The sequence below is a fragment of the Pseudopipra pipra genome, chromosome 5 (assembly GCF_036250125.1).
Source record: "Pseudopipra pipra isolate bDixPip1 chromosome 5, bDixPip1.hap1, whole genome shotgun sequence".
In the NCBI taxonomy this organism is placed as follows: domain Eukaryota; kingdom Metazoa; phylum Chordata; class Aves; order Passeriformes; family Pipridae; genus Pseudopipra; species Pseudopipra pipra.
The window spans coordinates 27,494,881-27,522,052 of record NC_087553.1 but is presented as its reverse complement, the minus strand read 5'-3'; the positions used below and the strand labels follow the sequence as shown (position 1 = coordinate 27,522,052).

Below are 27,172 nucleotides of genomic sequence, written 5' to 3'. Positions count from 1 at the left end.
CATGCAAGAGGAGAAACCAAAGTAATGTGCACTTCATCTTCTCCTTAGTGTTGTTACACTGCCCACAAAGCCTGCTCCTATTTGAGGGAGGTATTGTTTTCACATTAACTCAACACACCTATTGTTTTGCATGATTGTTCAGGCCAGTCTTAACCTAAAATTCTCCTGGTGAAGCATCGGAAGCTCTCATGTCTAATGATTAAGGGAATGCACTTACAATAGTGTATGGTGTCCACTTAAAACTGTCTTCTCTTGTAGGTGGCAGGCTGAAAATAATTTGAAAATTAAATATTCCACTGTTTAACTTCTGTCCTGGACTGGCCTTCAAAAGGGTGGTGATGAAGGGAGCATAAGAAAAGGTTGTTAACCCTTGAAGTTTATCTACTCAACACGTGCCAGTATTGCCAAGTTTGACCTCAGCTGATGCAGTAATTAAGATGGACACAGTGAAAGAATCATTAATGTAACAAACCTGACCAAATGTTGTGTGGCAAATAGAACAGGAGATGGCCAATGTGGCCAATGGCATCCTGGCCTGTATCAGCAATAGTGTGGCCAGCAGGACCAGGGCAGTGACCATCCCCCTGTACTTGGCACTGGTGAGGCTGCACCTTGAATCCTGTGTTCAGTTTTGGGCCTTTCACTACAAGACACACTGAGGTGCTGGAGCAAGTCCAGAGAAGGGCAATGAAGCTGGTGAAGGATCTGGAGCACAAGTCTTATGAGTGGAAGAGTGGCTGATGGAGGTGAGTTATTTAGTCTAGAGAAAAGGAGGCTCAGGGGAGACCTTATTGCTCTCTACAACCACCTGAAAGAAGGTTGTGGTGAGGTGGGGGTTGGTCTCTTCTCCCAGGCACCTAGTACAAGGAAAAATGGCCTCAAGTTGTGCCAGGGGAAGTTCAGGTCAAATACAAGAAGAATTTATTGACTGAAAGAGTGATTAAACATTGGAACAGGCTCCCCAGGGAAGCGGTGGAGTCACTATCCCTGTAAGTGTTAAAAGTGTTAAAAAATGAGCAGATGTGGCATTTTGTGATATGATCAAGTGGCCACGGTGGTGTTAACTCAAAAGCTGAACTTGATGATCTTGGAGGTCTTTTCCAGCCTTTATGATTCTATGAGAAAAGTCTGTATGATTTCTGCAGTGAAAAGCTTTTAGAAAAAGCAACCTCAATACTGAGAAAAACTAAAGTGTCCCCCCAAAACTACACAAAGATAAGAAAAGAGACAGAACACTTAATGTAAACACTTATTACTATAGGTACATATATATGTCTCTTGCATTAGCTAGAGGAAAGAATAATTTGACCTTGGATCCTGTGCAAAGTCTGTACATGCATTTCAACCAGCACATGTCCCCAAACCCAGACTGCCCAGGGAATGCATGTGGTTAGTAGTTTGGAATGAGAGGGAGAGGAGGGGAAGCCATCACTCTTTATAGCCTCAAAGCAATGATAGTATGTACAAATGAAACACACTAGAAAGGCCACGAAATGGCAAGGCTGCACCCTGGAGAACTCCGAAGGGCTCTTAAACCCAAACAGGACCCCTCCACCCCCAATTTAAAAGACAGCAGCTTAGCAAACATCCACCATGGAGTGCTATCACAGCCTCAACTGCAGGGATAGAAGGGGCTCTGTAGCCCTTATTCTTCCCTTGTACTTCAGTACTAGGCTCCTGTGTTTTTGCCTGAATGTATCATCTTTTATGCACCAAGGCAATGCTGGGCAACAGCCCAGCCCTCTTGGGTTCAGTCTAAAAGCCTGGCTGCTGAAGACCAATCGATACCTGGGCGTGCCAGCTTTAGTTTAGGTTTTAAAATAAAACTTCTATCCTTTCTGTTTGTGATGGCTGTTAGCATGACTTCAACATAATCACTATCAGAACACAATTTGTTCAAGTCTGCAGAATAGCCTTTAATGATAGCTCTGAGATGTGAAGGATTTTATTCATTTTCACAGCACATTAATTCTAAGACACTATTTGAGCAGCACTACTCATCAAAGAATTAGATATGGAAGAAGAGCACAGGGCTGATCACTCAGCTTTACACACTTTTCAAAAGTAAATAATCCAAAGTATATTATTGTGCCTGCACTTTTCTGGGTGATTTGGGAGTGGGTGCCCACTGCTGCTGTCCTCATAAAGAGACAGAAGAGCTTCATCCCACTCTTTGTGAGGAAATCCATCTTTCCTTGTCAGCCCAAGCTAAAAAACAGCACCAGAAAAAGCACCACCACTGTCAGGGTGGTGATTTTTACAGGTTGCAGTTTGAGACTTGCATCCTATGGTAGTGTGCAGGCTGCCACTGATGTGGCCTCTCTGCTGCTCTTCCACAGGTTATGCTAGGCAAGGTCACTTAACTGTACATGCCTCAGTTTATTTGTGAGGCGAGATTTAACATTAAATAGTGATGGATAAAAACATTTATTAAGATATAATAAATAGCTAAAACCTTTAAGACTTTTAAAAAGTATAAATTACTCAACTGATATATCAAGAAGTACTAATGAGGGAAGGAGAAGTCAATGGTAACAAACCACTTCAACACAGTGTCTCCACGCACTGCTCAGAGAAGTGCTTCACTGAAGGAGGTGAAGCCTCTTCACGTGCCTGGTGTACCTGGCACTGCTTGGCAAAACATTGGCAGAGAGAGGTACTGTTTAGAAATCTTCATCATCGAAGGTCTCAGTGCACCTCAGCATCACAGTCTCATAATCGTATGGAAGATCTTCTTCCTGAAAGCCCCCCCCAAGTCAAGCAGGATTAAAAACCAGTGGAGTTGATTGTGTTTCAAATATACAGTGGTTTGGTTAAGAGCTGATGTGTCAGCTACTGTACTGTGAGCCCTCCCTCCTCTCTGAATCAGCAACCAGCACTTGTCAAGTGCCTGAGATGCCTGATGAAGAACGGCTCAGATTTTCAACCAATTTCCTTCTGAAATCACCAGGCTCCACTCTCTGTCATTTAGACAGCTGTTACTGATTGTGATAGCAAGTGTGTCACATAACAGGCTCTGAAGATATGAGAGCTTCTTGAGGCCTTAACTTCTACCTACTTCAGGCTTTGCTCCACTTTTAGCAACAGAAGGAAGTGGTCTTCTCTTTCACCAGCTTACAGAGAATAAGCGGCTCTTGAGAAATCAAAGTCTGGAAGATGAAAGTGTTCATGCTTGCAGTCCCTCTAGTCCATCTTCTGTATTGATGCAGGACTCTTTAGGGAAAGACTGCTTTTAAAAATAGGTGCTGTTTAAAAATGTATATCTTAAGGAGCACTAAATCCCACTTGCTTGTCAAGTGACTCATCTAAAATCCATAATTTTAAAAGAAAGTGTTCCTTTGAAGACACAAAGGTGCTCAGTACTATTTAGAAAAAAACCCACTGACTTTCATTTAGGCAAAACCTTTGGACCTCAGTCTAAATTAATTCTTTACTGCCTTTGCTGCTAAGCTTCTCTTATGATGTGACCTTAAGACAACAGCTCTTGAAAAATTACAAGATTGCTTAACTAATCTCAAGTTCGGAAATATTTCTCTATCATGTACCACGGAAGCACGCTCCTGTTCTTATTTTTGCATCACCACCCTTTTAAGAGCTCTCCCTTTCCTTGTCCAAATTATTGCCTCCCTTATCTTGTGCAAGTCCTTCTGAAGTTTTTTATACCAGTGGGGTGCATGCCCTTGGCAGCCTTGAGAGCCAGAGCAGCAGCTCAAGAGGAGCTGTGCTCAGTAGCTCTGTGGCTACAAAACAGTGACCATACACAATCCAACAGCAGTACTTCGTACCTGTAAAGTTTACTAGAAATGGCATAACATAGCACTGGCATGAATGACCAGCAGTAAAACCCATCACCTCATCAACTCTGCAGATGAAAGGAAAGGAGACCATAGGCTGCCTTTTGTATTTCAGTCGGATGCACATCACACACCTTACTTTAGTACTTACTGTACCTGCTACCCACCCCTGTATCTTCTACAAGGTGTGTGCACAGTGTAGCGGGACTTTACTTTAACCTTGAGATAATGTATCCCAGGACTGTCCAAACTCCTGGGCTAGCATAGTGCCAGCACAGGTACCATTTCAAGGGAAGGGGAATGGTCTGCAGGGGTTCAGTCATACCCATAAGGTAAGCAGGACGGGTTCCTTTCCCTGTTAAGTCCAGGAGTCTCTGATGCTCTGAGCGGCCCAAATTCTGGGGCAAGGTGAGTAGCCTATACTGATCTCTCTGCTGCTGCCTGAGTTGGTGTGTTTCAAGCTAGCTGGAACATCTTCTATCCCTGCTCTGCAACCACTTTCATAACTGTCTCAATCTGTTTGCTTTGAGATGGATCCAAATTTCTGCTCTCAAAACAAAAAATATCTTGTCAGTCATTTTTTTTTTTGCCTCTTGGCAGCACTGTCTAGATGTGCTGTACTGCAGTCTAAATCAAAACAGATTGTGACCTTCACATTATCTAGCCTTGGTGATTTCCACTCAAACTCCCTTTTTGTTGTCTTATCACAGACAACTAAAAGTTGAACATGAAAGAAGTGTGTGCAGCCTTTTATTTCCTTTTGGACCCACAGAGTACAGTCAACTGCCAATTTGCAGTACTTTGGGTTCTTTTGCTGCCTGTCTTCCCATTGCTCCCATTCTCTTAGTCTTATTTTAAATGTGCCTTGAAAGAGACACTACCTCTTCCCATACCACCTCATCTGGGAGCTGTGAGATGGACTTGGGCTCAATGATGCAGCACCAAGGAGGACAAAATGAGACCATGCCAGGCATGACACTCACAAAAGAAATTTAAAACTGGAAAATACCATATCTTGCCTAAAGCTTTTCTTTCTTTTCTAGGCCTGCTCAGTTCATGGTCATTTACATAAACACAAGAAGAGCTCTGCCCTTATGCAGAACATAGAAATACACAGACCAAAGAGCTGCGTAGATCAGTGCCTGGTCTCTGACAATGGCCAGGAGCGGAAGTTTAGACAAAAAGTGCAAGGACTGCACACACAATGTGCTCTGTTTCACAATATAGGCTCCTACATTACAGCAAGCTGCTGTGAGGGCCTCCTGAGCTGGAAGTTGTATTTGGACCTTCAGATTTAGCAATTGCCCATGGATTGATGCCCCTGGAATTAAATCTGGTAACTTGTAAATGTAAGTGTTTTTAACATGTTGTTTGTTCATTTTATTGTGTGCTTTCTAGTTCTTCTGGTGTTAGACACAATGAATAATCATTCTGTGTACCAAATCCACACCGTGCAGGAACAAAATGGTCTTGCAGTACCCCTCAGTCTTTTTTTTGTAGAAAAGTCCTACTCTAAAGTTTCTGTTCAATGTCTTTGCTGTGCCTGCTGGCATTTTCTGTACCTCGTCTAGTGCTACTGTCTCCCTGAGATGGAGGAACCAAATGGCACTCAGCAGTCACTGTAGATTCAGACAGTGGTGCAACACAAGTTTTTGCTTTGTTTTCTGTTACAACTATCCCTCATCACAAACCCTCTATTTTCATTCAAAGGAGCATCTGTTCAAGTACCAGAGATTGGGTGGGAGCTAGGCAATAGAAACTAGCAAACCAATGGCTACTGTGGAGGCACAGTTGACTCTGAACCAAAACAAGCATGCTCTGGCTGAGGGATATTTTTTGGTTCTTCACCCACATGCAAGCTCTGAGCCACCTCCTTGGCAGGAAGATAAGAACGGGAGGAAGAACGCTGCAAACACAAGGACTTGTTGGCTCAGCAAACCTGCAACAGTAGGCTGAAGTCAAGAGGCAGCTCAGGAACTGCTTATCAGCTCTCTCAAGAACACAGATACCCTGCTCCTAAGGCCTGCCAGTAGAGGTCTCAGGGTAGGGAACCTGGCACCCAGATGAAGGTGGGTCATACTGAGCTCAGAACGAAGCAGCTGGGGGTTAATGGAGAACTGCAAAGTGAGCTTTGCCTGCTCAGAGGAGATCACTCAAGCTTTTCCACAAGGAACTTTCATGCAAAAAATAATAATAATAAAAATTTAAAATTCCTCATGTCATTTGCCATTTTGAATAATACTCAAAGCAATAATAACCTCTCACACTTTGCTTCTTACAAAGGCAATCCTACTGACACATCTGAAGTGATGAACCCCAAGTTCTTATTTGTAATCATTCTGGACAATATGATCAGAAGCACAGAATATAGAAATCCCTTTCTGATACTGACAGAAATACATTGCTCCTTCTGTAAGGAATCCTTTGGCAAGGCTTACCTGGAAAAACTGTGTATTAGCAAAGAAGAGGCGTTTTAGGAAGTCAGTGACCAGCAGATAGAGTCTGTGGTGATCCTCTGGATTATCAGAATTGCAGCTTGCAATTGCTGAACTGAAAATAGAACCAGATAGTGTATTTAATTTCCTGTTCCCTTCTCTTTACTTTCTCTCCTCCACATTTTACTTATAAATTAAAAAAAAAAAATTCAAATTGTTTTCAAGATGATTCCGATGTTAAAGACAATAGCCAAGCAAGGCAGAGAGGAGTGGTGGTGGATGCATTCATGAGATACTATCTAACAAATGCAAGGACAACATGCAAGAACAGAGAACAGCAATTCAAGAAACCAGTGTCACAACAAATAGATCCACTGATACGTGACAGCTTTAGTAACATTGTTTTGGGGGAAAGTATACATCCATTAAAACAGAGAGCAACTATGGTTATTGGGTAGTGTATTTTGTAGGGTTGTTCAGAACTTCTTTTGTAAAGTTTTTGAGTGAATGAAGTAACCTGTGGTGATGAAATGACATGTAGGTTTGTACTCAGGTAACTGTGGTAAAAAGCTAAGGTATTCATTCTGTACCTTACCTCTATATTCTTCCTGGGATTTTACAAAGTTCTGCCATCACACCTCTGTCCAGAATTACAAGGGAAGGAACAGGATAAATGTTGACTATTGAAATACTAATATGATTTGGGACCTAAAACAGACTGTAAAGATGATGGCAACACATTGCAGTATTAAGGAATATTTAATCTTATTTTAAATGCAAATGGCAGTTGTGACCTAATAAATGTTATTTAATAGATAAATGTTTGTTAAGCTTTTTTATCCATTCATGTATATTCTGATCAACAGCCAAAACAACCTTATTTAAATTCATTCTCTTCTGAAAGTGCAATCTGGAACGGTGGTGAAAGAAAGAGATTCAGACTAAAGAGCACTCTAAATGTAGAAATATAAGTAGAAAACGGAATTAAACCCCTCACAGATTAAAAACACTATTTGCAAAGAGAAACAATCCTAACAAAGACTAAGTAGCAAGAATAAAGATGAGTCATAAAGTGATTTTCCTCTTGAAGAAAGCAACCATTTTTTTTCTTTGGTCTACTGGGAAAAATCAAAGACAGTACCAGCTTTGTATTTGACATGTTCTCTTCAAGGTAACTCATCTGACCTGAAGAGGAAAGAGATATTATTTAATAGGCCCCGTGTTTCTTTGGTGTTACTGTTCAGGTCAACCACACTTGAACCTAATCGCCTCTTTGTGACTGAATTAGGGTACTTGAAAAAGCTAAGGGAGAAAATGTTAAAAAATTATCATTTTTGTCTCATTAAATAAGAGTACAGTTTATGATTAGCTGATCTATGCAGGGAATGCCTCATGGTCCTCACAGATCTGGTGAGAGAGTGAAAAGGAAAACATTACAAAGTATTGTAACTTGAAAAAATGGAAAGCTATGCAGAGTGGTGAAGAAAATCAGAAGGGCCCCAGTTATCCTGAAGTGACAGGCTGCTCTTAATAAGTGATTCATACTGATTCTGCTTTAAATGACCATTAGTCATTTCACTTTTGCACCTTAAAAGGAAGTATTATTGTGAGCACAGTTGCTGGAGGCTGCTATTCTAACCATTTACTAAAAATTAGGCACAAAAAAGAGAGGTAGGCTATTGTCTTACTCCACAGAATACTTGCTGTGAAGTATTGACAGTGGGCTGTTAACTTACTGTGTCTACCAAAAGGGGTAACTTTGTAATTTACCTCTGGCTAGACATTCCCTGAGTCTTGCTTCTGTCAAGGAAACCAGCAGCAACATCAAATGCATCTTCAAACATTACCTAGCAGAGAAATCACTTCAGATGTCAACATATCCAGCCACCTAAAAGTTTTACCTAGGGCATAATTTTTAATAGTAAAGTCTTTAAAAACATGATATTCTTTCTTTATATTTAACAGGTATGTTTACAGCTAGAGCAAACCAAGAGGTTTTGTGGAGACAGGAATAATAAGGAATAACTGTATTTCATGACTAAGAACACAAGGTGAAGGTCCATTCCCTTAAGCCTGTGCTTCAACCTCTTGGAATTAGACTTAATATTACATCTCCCAAAAAAATCAGTAAAACCCATGAATTGTATCAGTGCTTTTGAGGCTTGACCATGGACTGCTGCTTATGGCTGGAGATCTCAGCTGTACCAGCCAGTCTCTCCAAATCTGATTCTATTTCACAAAGGAGTTTAGATGCTCCCTGTGACAGACTAATAAGCTCATTAGTTCACTCTGCCATAATGCAGTTCACACATTTTCTGTGCCAGAAAGTGCTGTACATGCAACATCCCCATGACATTTCCTAAGGCGACGAGCAATGTGAGTTGTGTCCTGTGACTCAAAAAGAAATTATCAATGCAATTTCCTTATATGCTAAAGGTAGACATCTGTCCCTCTGTTGCAGCTAATAAAATGACACATATCTCTTTGAGCAGCTAGTTGCTTCAGCAATCAGTGCTCCAGGAACCATTTCTAAAGAATTAGCAGTTATTTAATCCACGTCATCAATCTCTTTTTAACAAATGCCATGGTCTACTCAATCACTGACTTCTTGGCTCTGCAGAGGTGCACGGTACAGGCAGTCATTGGCCCTGTACCACTTGAACTGGTCTCTTTGCTACCAAGTGCTTTGATGAAAAAACCCCACCCAGCCCAAAACAGAGCAGGCCTTGGCAAACTGGGTATTCCTTCTGAATTTGGATCTTCTGTGCTTCTCAGAGAGTTTGCAGAGTACAGGAACTCTTGTTCTTGCTCCCTGCCCCTGGAGCAAATTATGAGTACATTTAACTGTTACTCAGCACAGGATTACTACCACTGCACTCCTATAGCTTGCTATGTATCTTATCAAGAGAAAAGTTGGTGCAGACATTTACTCAAAGACTGCTTATTGTCTCCACTTACGCATTCAGGTGGTCTTGAGAAAGCTTAGTCACAACTACTGTATGTTTTCAATTAAAAGCTGCAGAGCCAATTATTATCTGAAGGCTTGGAGTTTCAGAGGCAGACTATGTATGTTACTGAGCACTTACTTCCTCTGGTGTGGAGACTGAGGAACCACTGGCTTCCTCACTGTTACCTCCGCTGTCCCTCACGCTCCCTTCAGTGCATGCAGGCTCTTGGCCAGAAGCCTTGGAATCCACGAGGAAGTCTCTCTGACTACAGTACTGCAAGATGCTGTCCCTGCTTTCTTCAGAAAGCTCTTGCCAGAAATGGGAAATAGCTGTGGAGACCTCAGGAAGAGGCACTTCTCCAGTGCAAACAATTCCATGCTCTATCAGCAGGTCCATTGTATGCTTATAAAAATACAGGTATCTGGAATGAAAGGAAAGGGAGCATCTCTTAAGAGCAGGCTATGAGGCAGCCATCTACTGAAAATCAGCAGGAGAGCGGGTAGTAGGAGTAGCTCTGATTCGTAACTGCTTCACTGACTCCCCCCTCTAAGACTTCATACAATTATTGAAGATTGCCCAACACTGTTTGAAGATTTTAGCAACTCTGTTCTGCCAAGATTTCATCTGCAAAAAACAGGCTCCAGCCACAGCTTCAGCAGGACTGCCTCACAACAAAAGCCCCAGGCACTGCAGGTTGTACTTGTTGCACAGACAGACCTCATTCTGGAGTTTAATCAATTTTCAGCTACTTGCCTTTGTATTCTGAGCCTTTTGCACTGCAAGTCACTTTTTAGACATTTACTGGCGTTGCGCTACACTTTAAAGCCCTGTCTGAGGTGTTAGGTACTTGTACATGCAGACAGAAGGAGACTACCCCAGGTCTGGATGCTCTGACTTAAGCATGGGAGCTAAATTTCCTGCATTTTACATCTGAGGAAATGCATCCCTAAGACTGAATTCTAAGCAGTCTGTAGTGAAACTGGTAGTGGAACGTAAGTGTCATAATTTCAACCCAGTCACTAAATCTCAGAACAAGCCTGCTTGTACTGTTAGCACTGTGTGGCACAGTGAACCAAGGATAATAATGTCTACTTCAGAAAGCAACACTGAAGGTTATTTTACATTAATTAAATGCTTAGAGCTTCTCAAATGAAAATAACAAAATCAAAGGAGTATAAACAAGAGTTCTATAAACAGCAGGCATTTTTACTACGTTTGGGCTCAAAATGATTCACAAATGAGCACATTTCCTGATTAACTGAACAGTATTGCATGACAAAGTAACTCAAAAGAGTTTAGTCTTTTCTGTACTATTTTTTAATATTTGTTCCAGCAATCCAATATTGACAAGATAATTTTGTACACACACATAAGCATGTTTAAACTCGTTTCCATACTCTGGAGTATTGTTCACCATTGTTGGAGACAAAATACTGGAAGGGGAATAAGCGTTCTCATGTAAGGTATTTCACTCACTAAGGTTTCTGGATATCCAGCTCCAAACAAAGGATCTGGAGTTTCTCAGGCAGAAGAATATGAATCACCATTAGACTGCTCTGCTAGAGAAATTAAGCTTGAAGCAGAACTCAACTATTTCCTTCCCAACTGGAAAGAGTTTTGCACCGGACACATTTTGCACCGGACAGAGTACTGCGCAGTCCTACCAATGTAGCTCCTGCTGGTGGACATGGGGAGAAAACTCAGCCTGTTGAAGCTCAAAGCATTTCTGATGCTGCCCAAATAATGTGATTAAACAATCACCAAAAGACTGCTATTTTCTTTGCTGAAGAGTCCCTGTCGTTTTATGCCTGTTATAAAAGATCATTTTTTGACAAGAATTAGCTATGAACCAAATGCAACATGCCATAAGACTACATGGTAAGAGCCAGAGTTCACACAGTACAGGCCCTAGTCTACCTTGTCAGTGAAGAATGGGAAAGTCAGGTGTTTACAGCTCTGTCATGCAGTCTTTGAGGAAGCAGAGCTTTCTAACCCTGAAAATCTTGATTCAGCACATTTTAAGGTCTTGTAAACGATATCTTACTACAGGCACCTCCGATTCTCACAGGAGCAAAAAGAAGGAGCCTTAGTGGGAGGCTGGTGCCATCTGCTGGCACAGCTGCAGGCTCCATTTGATGAAAAACACGGTGATCCAAGGGAATTTTAGAAATAAGCAGCAGTTTGAACCAAAAGAAAAGGAACTGTGGAAGTGTTTGTTTGTGGTGGCGATGCTGCGGAAGAGGATGCCAGATGTGGATTCTTCTGCACTGCATGTTCTTAACTCTGGAATGGTTAGGGTGAACTTGACTGCTTGATGGTACAGGATAGATTACACATTCATCTATTTCTCATATCTTTACAATCAAATAATCATCCTGTTGGAAAAGCAAGATAAAACCTCCTAGTGCTGTCTGACTAGGGGAAGGGGAAGAATGTGGTGTATAACATACTCAGTTTTAAGATATTAATAACTTTGAAAAAAACCATTACAATCTCTGGCTAAAATAATGGACCACTGGCAGGAGAACAGTGGTCTTTGATTTTTAGGTCCTGCATCAGGCACTTAGGGAGCTGATCCTAGAGGAGGTTATGGACTCACACCCACTAGTTATAAGTGTAACACACATGCAAGAGTTTAGGTTCCCCTCCTGCCCGGTGTTGCAGACATTCTGAGGAATGGTTTCTGGTATCTTCCAGACCACCACTATTCTGAAGCCTGCAGGCTGAGAGCAACAAGATCTTCCTTAGTTGAATGCAGCCTTAGCCTGCTCTGATCCCACTAAAAAAGTATTCCAAGCTGCAAACAGCTAAGGGTCTATTTTGGGAAGGGGCAACAGTGTTCAAGCTTCTCATAACAATGCTATTAGAGGCAGGATGAGCATCACTGTAGGGGAAAGTATGTTCTGCCTCTGGTTCCTGTACCTCCCTAGAACACATACAGCTAGACTCTTAACAATTTCATCTGGTGCAGCAATTCCTACATTCCTAAAATCTAGCCCCATTGCAGGGATACAACTTTATGGGGGTACTGATACCACAAACAATCAGGGACACACACCTGCATAAATCATCCTGGATTAATAACCTCCTATTTCACCTGAGCTTGCCTGTTAAAGCACTACTATTAGCAAGTATGTTCCATTGTACTCTGAAAGTCATATGGACAGTGGTAAAGCGTGGCCACACAGGGACTGAAACAGTTGAAAGAAATTTTCTTCTTTTTCTTGAGAAGGGGTGAAAAATCCTCAGGGATTTACCAGGGCCTGAAAGCTGGGGACTGCTATGATGCTGAGAGTTCATTCACATGCAAGTCACAGGTAAAGGACTTGGGAAGTGATCAGCTCCATCACCAGCAGGGCCAAAGTTGCTGGCACAAGTCTTCTGCAAGGCAGATTCAGGCTCCAGCAGGGCTGTATGAACAGCAGCGACTCAATGCACAGTGTCAATGCAAACAAGTTGAAAAACTGAAGGCAACATGGGGTGCACTTACCGTTCAAATTCCACTAGATCTGGGGAAGAAGTGTCTGAAAACTGGATCAGTTCTGGCTTCCCATCTTCTTCCAGTGTTTGTTTTTCACATTCTTGAATCAAATACCAGATGGCAGAGTCACTTTCACTCACGTCTTCTGAGGCTGATGTAATGCTGGAAGGAACACAAAAGAAAAAAGCTACATGAACAATTTCTTAACTGGACCCCTGTCATGGTCACTCCAGAGTCCAGGGCCATTCTTCCCAAGCCAGCTTTTCCCTCCTTCTTTTGCTTTGCAGGAGAATGAGAAGTCCTTGGTGGAGATCAGCTATATAGAAGGGAAAGAAAGTAAAAGCACTGACTGGAAATGAGACCAACAACGTCCTTAGAATGTTTGTGTACTACATGGGATTACAGGGGTCCAGGGGAAATATCTTCGTCCTTTTCTCATGATGAAAGACCTCTGCTTGGAAATACAGTAACAATGACAAAGAGGTTCAGAGATGCTGGGATGGAAGCAAGTGCAAAGTATTATCATCTTTTCTTGACTGGTATAAGCCCTTACCTGTGATTGCTGAATTGCCTCTTGACATATTCCTCCCTGACTTCCTCCAAGCTGGATGGGTTCCCATCCTCCAGACTGTAGCTCTCTGTTGTCAGCAGAAAGGTTACTGTTACATCAGTGGCACTTTTGGCTTCTCACTCACCCTCAGCCCCAACCAAACAGAGTATTTTCAATAACTGGTTCTTCATGAGCCAGAGCTTTTCATGAGGGAAAATAATGTGAAAGAAGAAATCTCTGCCTCTCCTACAATGTGACTAGCATCATTGGGAGATTATGAACACTGAGGAACTTAGAATCAATGCCTTGTTCCTAACACTGATCTGACAGAACTGACGGTGAAAATAACAAGCAAATCAAAGTTCAGGCATGCACTAGTCAATATAGTATTTTGTGATTACCATATAATGAACGAATTGCATGTAAAAAACCCTGACATCCCAGCTGTGATTACCACAAGCAGTATGAATTTTACATATATGCAAGTCAATACAAGGGGAAGCTTGCCTCCAAGCTCCGCTTGGCCAGCCTCACCGCTTGTGATCCCTTCAGTTTTGCTCTGTCAAAATATTCTTTCTACCTATTACTGACTTTTACGGGTCATCCAAAGATGTGGTTTCAGATAAGACTGTTCATTGTAAGACTTCTAACTGATGTAAATTATTGGAGGTGCAAGTTGCATAAACAGCAATTTTTTTCTTCTAGCTGACAAGAATTTGGACACTTGAAGGGACAAAAAAATATGTCCAAAGCCTCCACCCTATACGCCCTTAGTCCTACTTGCTGCCAGTGGAGGCAGTGGCCAGCATCAGTAAACAGAAGGCTCATTGTTGAGAGTGTGAAGCCCCACAGCAGGAGCTGCCTCAGCTGCTGACAGCACATGCTGACCCTCGTGTCACAGGCTGTGACAGAGGAGGGCATGAAGATGACCGATCAAGCGGAAAGAAAACAAAACTGTACCATCTCTCTTAGCCATTTTTATCAGAGTGAACTCTTAATCAGAGGCTTCCATTTCCTACACTAGGAAATCCTACCTCACACCGGAGCCTGCAGTTCAAGCTCTCACACCGCTGGGCGCTCCTGACGGCTGTGACTGGCACTGCACCACAGTGCTGCGGCCAGGAGGAGCACACATGCTCCCACAGTGAGTGAGGCTCCTTAGTGAGAGCCTAAGGATCCAGCATGGGGACCCACACCAGGCCACACCTGCTGGGGGCAAATCGGCAGCACTGTGCCAAGGGCACTCAGGCCTGCTGCCATGGGATAGCAGGAAATACTTGTTTCCTTTCTGCACCTAGGCTGGGGAGGGAGTAGGAAACACTGAGTTAGAGGGGGATTTCCGAGATGCAGTGCTTAGTGGGTTGATAGACTTTTCGCTATCCCTTGCTTATTGCTACAACTAAAGCCACAGTTGGCTGTGATGCTCAGCTGTGCACCTATCTGTCTCTGTTTAACAAATATGTAAAAACCAAGTGCAGGCACTTTGTCCAAGCAAATACTTGCATAGTTACCTTTCATCTTCAGCAAAGAACACAAGGTTTGCTCCAACTTCTGGATAGATGTCTTAGCCTTACGCAAAACCTGATACTAAACATAAGAAGAAAACAGAACTGATTATTCTCTGCTCTAACCAGATTCATGTTTGAAAATGCCTTGATTTTTTTCTTCATTTTTCCTTCATTTTGACCTTCAGTAATTTCCATGTCTCTGTGAAAAAAATGATGTTGTTTCACCAGCTACCCTTATACATATGAAAAGGGAAAATAATAACACAGTAAACTTCAACATAGAATATAAATATTTGTATATATTATGCAATACATACACATCACACCCAGTCTCAAAGACATTTGCTACTTAACTCTGATCTTTTTTCATCAGCAAATGGTCTTTTTTGGATCATTCTCTTCTTGGAGCATGTCCAGAAATACCATGCTGTGAATCCTTGTTGGATGCCTACCAACTTAAGGCATAAGATTTTAGTAATGATTTCCTGTGAGAATTTTGCTAGGAGAAGCCTTTGCCATGCTCTACTCTCAGCTGATGTAAACTGGAATAAATTCAGTGCTGCACATCACTCCATCATTTATACCAGACATAACTGAAAACATATGACCAGTGCATTTAAACATACACATCTCCAAAATATTTGAAGGTTTATGTGTGTGGTGAGACCATCCATGATCACCTTACATGGGATGTCTACCTTGCAGAGCTTTCACAACAGATATTTTAGCAAGACACTAAACACTAAGGATACAAGTGACCTTCTGTATTTAGGCTTTTTCAAGATATTAAACTTCCTTGACCCCCTGATGTCGCACAAGCGGCACATGATACTATGAAAAAGCAATTTTAAGAACTGGCATGTGAACATAGTCTCCTTAGACTAGGCAAAGGAAGTAGTAGTTTAGTTTTGGCTTTCTGAGATCATGATGACTTCAGCTTAACTTGCATCTTGCTCAGAACATGGGAAACCAAACTCTTACCTCAACCTACGTGAGAGCTAAGGGCCTGAGCAGGCACAAGCCTCATATAGAAGTATTTGGCATGTTCATAGCCCTGTACAAGGACAATTCCTGTCCTAAACAATCATTGTCCTCTCCATTTTTCAAACTGGAAAATGTAACCAAACAACAATGTAACCAAATGAATTGGTGGCAGGGTTGAGAAAAGACTCCTGATGTTTATTTCTCTGCCTCCAGCATAGCAATATCAATCTGTTCAGTAGTATTTTGAGTAAATTTCATCTTTATAAACAATTTTGATTAAATAGTTTCTTTGTTTAGAAGAGACAAAGAAACAGTACTGGTGGTTGTTTTTTTCCTGATCTTATTTTTCCAGAGTGTCTTGAAGACAGAGCCTCATAAGGCTGAATTAATTTCTCCCTCCCCTCTAACTTCTTCTGTCCCTAAACTCACTATTCTGATTTCAGAGCAAAATGCTGTGAAATCAGGATAACTCCATCATGAGATCCCTTGGTTTGTTTCCAAAACACTATAAAAGAAAACGCAAAGCTAGAAAAATGCAGCAAAAAAGCCTGTAAGAATAGTGCAGACAAGGCACATGATAAACCCATGACCCAGAAACTACAAACTGAACAACTTGCTTATGCTGAGTTGGCAGCTTTAAAGAGATCCAGGAAAGGTGCATATAGTGAAGTTACACACACACCAGTACCCATTAAGATACAGTGGTCATCCTCATAAATCTAACCTAAACCTGGTTAAGTTTGAACATGCTTATGTATTATAGTGATGGATAGGGAAGTAGTCACTGCTCCGCACCTTTGAGGCACAGTTGTCTGACCGGGATAAAACTCTTCCCCGCAAGCTGCTGAAGAGTCTTGCCAGAGGAACCCGGTGGTGTGCCTGTGGCAAGTGCTGCTTTGCCATACAGTGTTCTACCTCTTACAGGTGTGTCAGGGGATTGAGACTCACTCTGGCATGTATCTTCCTACAGTCTCCAGCTGTCTCTGCCGAAAGCTGCAATGCAACATTTATTTATACTGAATAAATATCTAAGTGAAGAAAAAGAAATCTTACAGCCTGCATAGTGGTCAGACCAAAACAAACAAACAAAAATATGTGGCTGATTGACAAGGGCATTCCAGCTCATCTTTGTGTAGAAAATCATGGAGTTCGAAATGTTCTCTTTGCCTGACAGATCCCTGCCTGTTAAGTACTTACTAAAACACTAACAGTAAACTGCAACACAGCTTAAGCTAGCCTCCCACCTCCTGCACACCTCCCCGTTTCCATCAAATATCCAGGGCTTGGCTTCACACTGACTCCTCTCCTTCCACAGATGTTACTGACAGACTTCTTTACAACATTGGATTTTTTTCCCCAATTAACTGTGACATTTGTGCAGGCAACGATATCAGACATACACTTGCACAACAGGGCCAGATCCAGGCGCAGCCAGGCCTGCTGCAGCTGCCCCGCCGGCCTGACAGAGCCTGAGGCGCCCGTATGGAAAGCCCTTCCCGGCCTGCCACTGGAAGGCCAACGCCCGCTGCCCCGCTACCGACCGCAAGTACAGCCTGGGGGTAAGAAGGCCCGCCCCTGCTGTTCCTTCCGCAGCCGGGAGGGGACAGGCCGGCCGGGGGAAGCCCCTGAGGCGCCGCCGGACTCTGCAGGGACGGGTGTGTCCCTCGGTGCCGCCCCGCCCGGAGCCGCCCTCGGCCGCCGCGCCTCTGCCGCGAGCGCCAGGCAACATGAGCCACACGTGGCCAACGGCCAATCGCGACGCAGCCGCGCCGGACGGCGGCCAATCAGAAGGCGGAAAAAACGCGGGCTCTGAGCCCCGGCGGGGAGGGAAGAGGGGCAGGGAACAGGCGGGAAAAGGAGGGCGGGCAAGGCATGCTGGGAGCTGTAGTCCTCACCGCGCAGGGCCGGGCCCTGCCCGCCCCGCCCCACCCCGCCCACGGGCGGAGCCGGCGGCGCCGCGGGGTCCCTATGGCGGCGGCGGCGGAGCGCACGGATGAGCTGGTGCGGGACTATCTGCTCTTCCGCGGCTTTACCGCCACCCTGAAGCAGCTGGACGCTGAGATCAAGGCGGATCGGGAGAAAGGCTTCCGGGTGAGCGGCGGCCGTGTCCCCGTTCCCGGCGGGGCGCTGGGCGCGGGTGCCCCCGGGGAGGACGCGGTCCCCGGGCAGGCCGCGGGCGCCTCTCCGCGCTCCCCGGGGCTGGGCGAGGGCAGCGGGCCTGACGGCGGCGGGGCGGCTCTCGGAGCCCCCGCACCTCCCGCCGTAGCGGCCGGCCCCGCCCCGCCGGGCTGGACTGGACTGGGTGGCGGGGCCGGGCCGGCCGCGCAGAGGGACCCCCGTCCTCGGAGCCGCCCGGCCCGCCCGGCCGCCGCCTGTGTGCGCGCTGGGGACCGGCGGGGCACTTCAGCAGGGGGAAGGCTCCCCTCCTGCGTGGCTCCGGAGCGGCGTTAGCGCTGGACAGTGGTTTTCATCCCCTCGCTTGGCTTCCCAGTCAGGGAGCACAGTTCCCGGCCAGCCGCCCCCGCCGGTGGTCAGCCTGGCCCGCCCAGAACTGCCGTCTGTCCGACTGGCAACCCACCGGGGGATTTTCGGCTTCGAGTCGAGAGGAACAGAGGAGACCCGCGTACCGCGAGGGCAGCGGCAGGAAGACATCTCTTTGCCTGGATCTTTTCTTGGTCATGAGATTCTTGTCCAGCGGCATTACAGCTCTGCTTCTTAGTTTGTGTGTCTCAAGTACCAGCTACCTTGACAAACGTGTGGAAGTTGGCACAGAATTTGCCAGTGTCAAAAATACAGTTTCAGTCTATTATGCGAGCTGCATGTTCGTGTAACAGCAGTTCTTAGCACTGAATGTAGTGCTTTGAACAGTCAGGTTTTTCTTTAACCACCAATCCAGCCACTACTTTTATTATTCATAAAGCATGTTGCTTTTATTTTTAAAACACTAGCACTTTGCTTATGTTTAGAGATTGTCAGACAGTTGACTTAACTGGAATTATTGTCCAAGAAGGAACTGCTGGGGTCACAAACTTCAGTTTCATTTATCTGTAGGAAGCCGCAGAGATAGAAGCTGAATGACATCCTGAAACATTAACTGATGAGGGGAGAGCAAACCACATATTAAACAAATTCAGTTTAATTTTATACAGGGTACAGGGTTGGTTTTTTTTTTTCCTGTTGCCTCTCTTGGCCATCAGAAGTCACTGAACAAAAAATCTCTTCCCACACCACCATTCTTCCTTATTCATATTGCAGAAATTATTTTCAGAAGGACATCATAATAAAAAAATCCTGTTGCAAAATTTTACGCCTACCTTGTTAGTAGATGAAATTATTAAAGATAAAGGTACTTCAAAGATTGCAATACAACAGAACTGACTTCCTCTTTCTACTGGCTAAATGTAGGGGTGTTTTTCCTTTCAGTCTAAAAATAATGCTATTTTTTTGTATACTGCACTTGAGTTTTCAACATTTGATCACATTACTTTTTCATTATCAAGTGACTTTGCAAAGCAGTGGAAAGTTTTGCTTACTTGCAAAGAACCCTCTCAACTGGGCTTAACAAAATGTGATATTTCTGTGAAAATCTGTTTGTCTATGTTCTATCATGTTTCTTTTTCTTTTATTTGGAAAGTGCTGCAGAGCGGAAGAATGCTAATACAAAATGCAGTGTTTCCAGGATTAGGAAAATGGCTAATGCATAAGTGTTGGATTGTACCATTTATGCAGTTAAAACTTCTCAGCACTGAGTTACAGAAAGTCTCTTGTGCCGCAAGAGCCCTCAGTGACTTCAGTCTTCTCCGTTTTGCCCTCTTTAGGTGGATAAGATAGTGGACCAGCTGCAGCAGTTCGTTCAGAGCTACGATCTGGCTGCCCTGCGGGATTACTGGAGTTATCTGGACCGACGCCTTTTCAGCCGTTTGGAAGACGTGTACCGGCCAACGGTGAACAAGCTCAAAACCAGCTTATTCCGATACTACCTTGTCCATGCTATTCAGGTAGTGTTTGATCTTTAGGCTTCTCTTTTATCAAGATCCTGGTCTCTGAAACCAGAGAGTAAACTGCTCTTGTGAGCCTCTGACAGGCCTGGTGAGTAAGGAGCAAGCAATTCATGTGTTGTGGTCAGTAGTGTAGTAACGAGGTTGATGCAGTCTCACATGACAAGCTTGTGTGAAGGACAGGGAAACTCGGGCGAGGGGGAAACACAGTTAGCTGAGAGCAAGATGTTCACAGTCTGACATGAAGGCAAGTTCCCCTCAGAAGGATGCTAGCTCAGTCTTGCTTAGCCTCTGTTGATAACTTGGATACTGGCAGAGATCACAAGGTTCAAATTGGTACAAGGAAATGTGGGAGAGAAAATTAATATCTTTTTGCTTGCTTTCAATAGAACAGAAAATAATGAGCTTAAAATGGAACAGAGATTAACTTACTGAAACCCTGGGAAAGTCAATGGAATATATTTTCCCCTTGATTCTTCCTCTTTGATTCCAGTCCCTGACTGAAAATCTTGATTGGTGTTGGTGGAGGAATCAAAATCTAATGCACGTTTCCAGAAGTGCATTTTTTTGTATTTTATTTTGCCATGTGCTTACCCTGAGGTGTGACAGCCCTGTCTGAATAATGTATCAGACGGAAACCTTTTCAGGTTACATCTGCTGTAGGCTTGAGTAATTTGATGTAGACTTTGGTCCTGAGTATGAACGCTCATGTCTTATGTCAGTGCACGATCTGCAGTGGTTTAACTGGAGATCAGTGTGTTTAGTTTGATTTGTCTCAGCCTTTGAACAAGATTGTGGTGACTAGAAAGAAGGTTGGTTTAAGTGTATTTGTGAGCTTCTCGCAGCGTATTTGAGATTCTTTTGTTCCCTTATGAATCTCTTAACTCTAGCCACTTGCTGTGTCAGGTGGTGAAAGTAGTTGTTATTGTGTTCATAACAGAACATAACAGAGAGCAAGTATTCCTAGACCTAATCTGACAGCATTAATAGAAGTGTGAGCCCTTTTCTTCTTGCTGTGTTTCAGAACGGCCGCAATGACAAGGCGCAGGAGTTTTTCCTCAAGCAGGCCTCCGAGCTCCAGAACCAGGTGGAGTGGAAGGAGTGGTTTGTCCTGCCCTTCCTCCCTGCCCCAGACTCCAACCCCACCTTCGCTACCTATTTCTCCCGCCAGTGGGCAGATACATTTATCGTGTCTCTGCACAACTTCCTGAGTGTCTTATTTCAGTGCATGCATATCCTTTTTTGCAACTAATAGTTAAATCTCCCTTCCCATGGTGTTATACTGTTAACAGTGATGCCGAGAATGTAGTATTACAGAACCTGTATACCAGTATAGTATTACAGAACCTGCTGCTTTCAGGTGATTGTTTAAAACAGCCAAGACTTAACAGGAAGCTGGTGTTTACCAGAGGATGTTGGAATAGTTATTGCTCAATTATCTGATGATATGTTACATTCCCTGGGCACAAACAACTGTGATTGTTGCTTATGCAGCCCTGTCCTAGTGACTAGAAATCTTGTGCACACCTTGTTCTGAAATGCTTTTACTCTTTGCTTGACATAGTACAAAACAGGCATGCACCCGTGGGTCATAGTCCATAACTATTCTGGCATCTTCTGTTAGACTCTTCTCTGGGTACATTATGTTCACAACATCGTCTAGTGACAGCTCACTACAATAGGGCAGTTAATTGTTGGCAGAAGTTTTTGCCTCACACTACAGAATTCTGGCCTTATGTGTTTGCTGATGGGCAGGCTTACACTGCGGCTGGAATACAGCTCATCAGGAACTGTTTCTTCAGTGTACAGTAAAGCAGTAACATAATCTGTCTTGTCTTCCTGCTCTGACTGTAAAAAGGAATAATCTAAAAATCCTTACAAAGTCCATGTGAAATAGTTTGTGCAACAGCAAAGTACAAAGTTGACTCAGTAACTAAGCTGTTGCTAATCTTCTGGTCGTGTGCATACTTACTGCTAGTTGTATGGACTGGGCAGCTTTGTTTTTACAGGCAAATGGCTGGTATGGAGTGCTGGCTTTTAGAATTAAACCAGGTGCTCGCAAGTTCGTGCCTTGATTTTCTTTAACATTCCTTACCAGTTCCAGTCATACTGAACTTTGAAGCTGAATGTCTCAGGAGCAGTCTCATACAAGAAGAAAATGAATCGTTGCGGCATAAGGTCAGAACTGAGGTCACTCTTTAGCTGCTGACTGTGGGATGCTGTGAGTTTTGTAAAATTGGTTCCACCCATTCAAGGACATACTAACTGTTCAGTTCAGTGCAGTTATTCTAAGGCAGATTGTTAAGTCCTTTGTTATATTTTGATTTATATTTCAATTGTCTCCAGCAAACTTAGGGTTGTGATCATACTGTGAATTGTCTGTTTAGGGTATTCCTGTCCCTCTGATGGACGTGACAGTCCCCGTCCCTGTGCTGTCTGATAGGTGGCTGGATACTATTCTAACTGCTTTTCTGCTATGCTGCAAAGTCAAAGACAACGTGAAACTAGTGGCAGGTTAAGGGTGCATATTGTAGAAATACAGAATGTGTTGGAAGGGATATATCGCTGATTTTGCATGGACACTTGTGAATAGTATTTAGTCACTTCCAGATTTTAGCTGATAGAGCAATAGAAGCAATAGAAATGGGCAGTAAATTGTGGCAAAGAGACAGAAACTGTTAATTCTAAAGTGGCCACTTCACCATATTTGATGTACACTTAAAGCAATTTAGATCAACCAATGGAAATGTTGTGAATGTCTGTTTCCCAACTCTAAACCTTACAGGAAACCATGAGAAGGGTCGATCAGTTCAGAGAAAATGTTGCTCATCCCCGTGTCTTATTTTAGGCAGTATCAGCAGATACTTAGAAGAGAGGGTGTAAGACTATGTAACATGGGTCAGTCATTCCCCAGTAAACTTCCTGTTAGAGAGATTCATGAAATCTGCAGTTTAAGAACTTTCTAAACTACAGATCATATGTGGATGATCACATACAAGTAGGAAGCCTTATTCATGTAAGCAGAACTTCAGTTTCACTTCCTCAAACATACCAAAGTTAAAGCTCTTTCTGTATGAATACTTGAGTAAAGTAAGTTTTGTGCTTTACCTCCCATGTTACAAAACACTGTTGTATGTTGTGCTTCCTGTTTCAGCTGTTTTAGTAGCTGTTCGACACTGTCCTAAAAATGTTGAAGTAAAGTAGAATAATTGATTTCAAAAAGGAGGCTTTTTTTTTGTGAAAGAAAAGCGAGGTTTGTCACTGTGTACTGTACAGAGTTAGTGGATCAGTCAGACGGAAGGGTTCTGCAAAGATGCTCAGTGAATAGGGATGGCAGCATAAGGTACGTTTTGAAACAGCTCTTCTATTTCCTCCAATTTTGCATTCTGTACTCTTAGTGAAATTAAAGCTATGGTTTGTGTTTGGCATGTTGATTGATATAATTTACAGTCTGGATAAGGGTTTTCTGACAAATAGGCAGAGTTAAAACAAGGCTTTCCTTTTTGGAGAACTGCTCAGGTCAGAAAAGGAAGCAACTACCTACAGAAGACAGGTTTAAATTCTGTATTACACTGTTGAAACAATGCAAATACATGAATAACAAGCTCATTTTTCTTCTTGTAGTTTTGTTCCTTAAATACTATGATAAAAGGAAAAAGAAGAATTATATCTGAAAAACAAATGTACAGAAACACAAGAGCCTGAGGAACTCTTCATGTGAATGAGTTACAGGCATAAACCATGTCTGTCCCAGAAAGCTGCATCCTGAGGTTCCTCTCTGCTAAAGGGGAAACCCAAAAATGTTTCTTTCTCCATAACATGGAGATAAATTTCACTGTCATGCTTGAAAAGGAGATGCACAGGATATGGAGCTGGATTTCAGGGTGACCTGGTGGTGTTGACCTTGGTGAGCCCTGCTAGTTCACCAGTTCTCCAAACCCTTGGTGTGGGACAAAGATTACCTTCTAGGCTCCGTGCCCGTACATCATTACTGCCTGTCACATGCATTGCCCTGGCCTTAAACTGCCTGCATGGAGAGTGACTAGTCAGCTCTGCCCTGCCTGGCTCTTCGTTTCCCAGCACCATTAATGTTCCCAGAGCAACAGCCCAGGGAGAGGAGTGAAGGGTTTTAAGTAGGCTCTGGTTTCACATGTGTAAAGTACTGATTGTTTTGACTACTCAGACTAATGTAGTGCTCAGCCGGTCAGAGCAATTTTCTTCCTTCCCCACCCTTCCACCCTTCCAAGGCTGTTGAAATAAAAGGAGTAAACAACCTCAGTGGGTAGGAAGAAGGTGAATCTCAGTGACCTTCTGTTTAGTTGGCTCTTCTTTCTTGTTCTAGCTGTTTGCTCTGCAGGCTGAATCCTCCCGCATGAAGAAAGAAGAACTGGAAGTGGAACAAGCAGTTGTGCACCACAAGCTGCCTGCATATGTGGCCAACATGGATCGACTAGGAGATTCTGAGCTGTGAGTGCCTACAGGGGAAGAGCTGGGGACAGGCTCTGCTGCCTTCGTTATGTCAGGGAGGATCCAGGAGGGTCATTTCCTTGTTCCCTGCCCCGGGAATCAAGAATACATCAAGGCAGAAAATCTGGTAACCTAAGTGGATTTAATAGGGGAATTCATGATGGACATCTCTCCCACCATTTGGGAGGTTCTTGCAAACCAGTGAGAGCCCAAGCACACATGGAAGTGATTCTGCTCTCAGCATTGCAGTAAGGTGTTCTGGGCAGCCAGGGCAATGGTAGCAGTGCAGTACCTTGTAGTATTGCTCAAATGAAGTGGATTGTCTCTTGATTCCAATTTACTTTAGTGCCTGCAATGCAATAGGTGAGTGCTCTGTGTTGTTTTGTAGGGATTCTTGTTACAGAGAGATGTTTTCTTCCTTTTGCAAAGTCAAGGGAGAAGGAGTTTTTGTTCTATGAGGCTCAGTTATGTGCAGAATTCCCCATAAACTTGCTGCAGTTAAAAGTGTGTTCTGTGGCTGCGTCTGCTGTATACCTATCTGTGGAAACTAGGCAACATATACAATGATACATCTTGTTTAGTTTTTATTTAAACTCTGTTTTGCCCCCAGTATATTCTCAGGCAAGGCAAATCTGTGCGTTTGGAGTCACTGTGTTACTGAGGGGTTTTTTTCTTGCTTTAAAAGGATCTGAAAGAATATGTAGCTCAGCTACAGGTTATTAATAACACTGGGGCTTTGACTTTCTCATGTGCTTCTTTCACTTGTATTCAGACGGGAAGAGGATTGATCAAATTATCCTGTTGGCAGTGGCAACTGTCAACAGTTGTAGCAGATACCACACACAAAGTGTTTTAGTCTAAAAGCAGTCTGATTAAATAGACTTAAGTGTCTATTGAACTATCTTGATAATTGCTCTGCACTCCTTACAGAGGACAGGCTACAGAGTTTAGTTTGTGATATGTTTTTTTAACTGTGTGGAAAGCCCCAATGCTATCTGCGCATGTGGGGGAGTGTGACATGAGGGATGGGATTATTTATTCCCGTATTAATTTTTGTTCATTTGTATTAGAAAAACTTGCCTAAGAAGCAGTATTTCTTGTGTGTGCAGCTGTCTGGGAGCCAGTTCTGGTTGCTTATTTTCGTGTCTCTGCTCAACCCAAAGCCCAGCTTTTGGTAGAACAGTTCCTTCCTTGAAGAGTGGATAGACACAGTGAAGATTATTGTATTCCCCTTCCCCTTGCTGCCACACTGCTCTCAGAGGAAGCTGTAGCAGAGTGAGATCAGATAGTTATGGTCTGGGAAGCAGCTGCTGCTCTTGGCATTGTGGGCTGAGAAGGGAGGTGTTTGTAATTATAGAAATGATTACAAACTCTTGCTTGCTTTGGGTCCAGATACTGAGATATTGAAGGCCTGCTGTAAAATTGTTGAACACCACTTGCTGAACACCTGTCTAAGGGTGTTTAGTGAAACACTGGATACTGAATGTTTCTCAAAGTAGAAACATTGAATTGGGAATCCCAGCTGAACAGGTTCTTCAGAAATCTGGATTCCCCTGCCTTTCCCTTAGGGTATTTCTAAACTAACCAGATGGTGTGGATGGAGTTTTAGGTGGCTCTACCGGGGATTCAACAACAGTTGATCCCACTATCTCAGTGGCATCTCTAAGAAGTAAGCTTTTGGTTACGGGAATTATAATGATCTGCTCCAGGTACTAACAGGATGTTTTCAAACAGTTTTTTAATGCATAGTGGTCCTCTGGCTTGGAAATGAACATCTGTCTTCAAGTGGTTCAAACAGCTTCACTCGCTGGGTGGTCTTTGATCAGGTTGCCTGGCTACACTTTCATATTCTATTTTTCTTTTTTTTTCTTTTTTTTTCATTAGTGATATGACCTGCAATCAGAGGAGTACAGCACATTCTCTTCAGTCCCGGGGAGGCTTTTTGTCTACTTTTCTCTCCCAAAGTAAAAAGGGGCCTTCTAGACCAGCCCATCCAAGTGGGGCTTCTCCAACGCAGACTGGCAGTATGCTGCTAGGGAAGAAAGAACCAACAAATCACCAGGTAATTTTCAGCTGTGTTCACTGAAAGTTGCTCAGTATCCAAGGAGTTAACTTGCTGCATGGCACTGCTCCAAGTTTTTGCTTCCACCTGAAAAAATGAAATGTCCTTTCCTGCCTTGCAATATATGCTGGGCCTGAATGCAGCACAAGAACAGCTACTGTTTTTTGTGGGCTTGTGGAGCCTTTGCAGGTGCTTGATTTCTTTGCTGCCTCTTTTGCTCTTTGTTCTGCAGCATAGCACAAGCATAACGTTGCTTAGTTGTTTCTCTGCCTTCCAGAGTGCCAAAGGAAAAGAAGGAACAGTGAGCTCTAAGGATGGGAAGAGTCACTTCAGTGGTTTAGTCTCAGGCGAATCAAGTTCCCTGCAGCAGCGGCAGAAGCGCTTGCAAGAGCATGGGAAGGAAAGGAAGGAGCTGCTGTCGAAAGGAACTTTCCAGGTACTGGTCAACACTGCAAGGCTGGGAAGCAGAAGGCTGGTATTTCTGTAAAACTAAGTGGTAAAGCAAGTGCAAGTGTTTCCCTTAAGCTTCTGAACTGCTATCGGAACTAACTGTATCAAAGGTTAATATCTGTAGTTAATCGAGTCCCATTTCAAATGGAAGAAGAGTTGTCTTTTGTCATGATCTTTTTCAACAGCTTGATCCTGAGGGCAGTATGTTTCATTCACCTTAATGGCTGTGTTCAAATTCCTTGCTAAAATCCTCATTTTTCAGTAGCAATGGACTTGGCCCATCCATCCTGCCCAAGTGAGTTCTCTTTCTGTGCGTTCTTATGCAGATTTGTGCAGGCTCTGTGTGGGATAGATGAAAGCTGATAGAAAGTTTTCCTGGACAGGAGTGGAAACATCTTTCCTAGCAATGTTTTCTTTTTGGAGTTTATTGCACTTCATGTTGCAGTTTTGCCTGGGAGTGTGCCCTGCTTTCAGATCTAATGAAATAATAAAACT

At 43.4% G+C, this 27,172-nt stretch overlaps 2 protein-coding genes across 8 annotated transcripts in view; one reads left to right on the top strand and one right to left on the bottom strand.

Annotated features, from left to right (window-relative positions):
• The window catches only part of WDR91 (WD repeat domain 91), a 104,084-nt gene that overhangs the window by 67,742 nt on the left and 9,170 nt on the right, over positions 1-27,172 (top strand). The window contains exons 1-7 of one of the 2 annotated variants that reach the window (XM_064655287.1): positions 17,639-17,791; positions 19,519-19,698; positions 20,723-20,930; positions 21,794-21,876; positions 24,041-24,165; positions 26,050-26,227; positions 26,505-26,663. In XM_064655287.1, coding sequence (XP_064511357.1) covers positions 17,669-17,791; positions 19,519-19,698; positions 20,723-20,930; positions 21,794-21,876; positions 24,041-24,165; positions 26,050-26,227; positions 26,505-26,663 — 1,056 coding nt within the window. In that variant the 5' untranslated portion in view covers positions 17,639-17,668. Of the gene's footprint in view, positions 1-17,638; positions 17,792-19,518; positions 19,699-20,722; positions 20,931-21,784; positions 21,877-24,040; positions 24,166-26,049; positions 26,228-26,504; positions 26,664-27,172 lie in introns of those variants that run through there. The other variant, XM_064655285.1, reaches the window with a different exon arrangement.
• On the bottom strand, positions 1,928-17,296 carry STRA8 (stimulated by retinoic acid 8). 6 transcript variants are annotated; one of them, XR_010430697.1, is made up of 10 exons: positions 17,242-17,296; positions 16,496-16,693; positions 14,720-14,795; positions 13,212-13,296; positions 12,668-12,820; positions 9,316-9,598; positions 8,000-8,076; positions 6,233-6,344; positions 3,059-3,226; positions 1,928-2,738 (listed from the first exon to the last, which is right to left on the bottom strand). XR_010430697.1 is itself a non-coding variant. In XM_064655263.1 (9 exons), exons 2-9 carry the CDS (start codon positions 16,601-16,603, stop codon positions 4,306-4,308), a joined length of 927 nt encoding a protein of 308 aa, XP_064511333.1. In that variant the 5' UTR covers positions 16,604-16,693; positions 17,242-17,296; the 3' UTR covers positions 1,928-4,305. The 6 variants fall into 6 exon arrangements, 5 of the variants coding, with proteins under 5 accessions (XP_064511333.1, XP_064511332.1, XP_064511330.1 ...); XM_064655263.1 differs by having other exon boundaries at positions 1,928-4,338; XM_064655262.1 differs by having other exon boundaries at positions 1,928-3,226.

Bases quoted from the DNA above. Each gene is read 5' to 3' on its own strand.
- STRA8 (XM_064655260.1), bottom strand. From the start codon at position 16,603: ATGGCAAAGCAGCACTTGCCACAGGCACACCACCGGGTTCCTCTGGCA. The intron at 9,599-12,667 runs GTAAGTGCACCC...CTTTCATTCCAG, and splicing joins GATCTAGTGGAATTTGAACG to ATACCTGTATTTTTATAAGC. The intron at 2,739-6,232 runs GTAAGCCTTGCC...GGGGGCTTTCAG, and splicing joins CTAATACACAGTTTTTCCAG to GAAGAAGATCTTCCATACGA.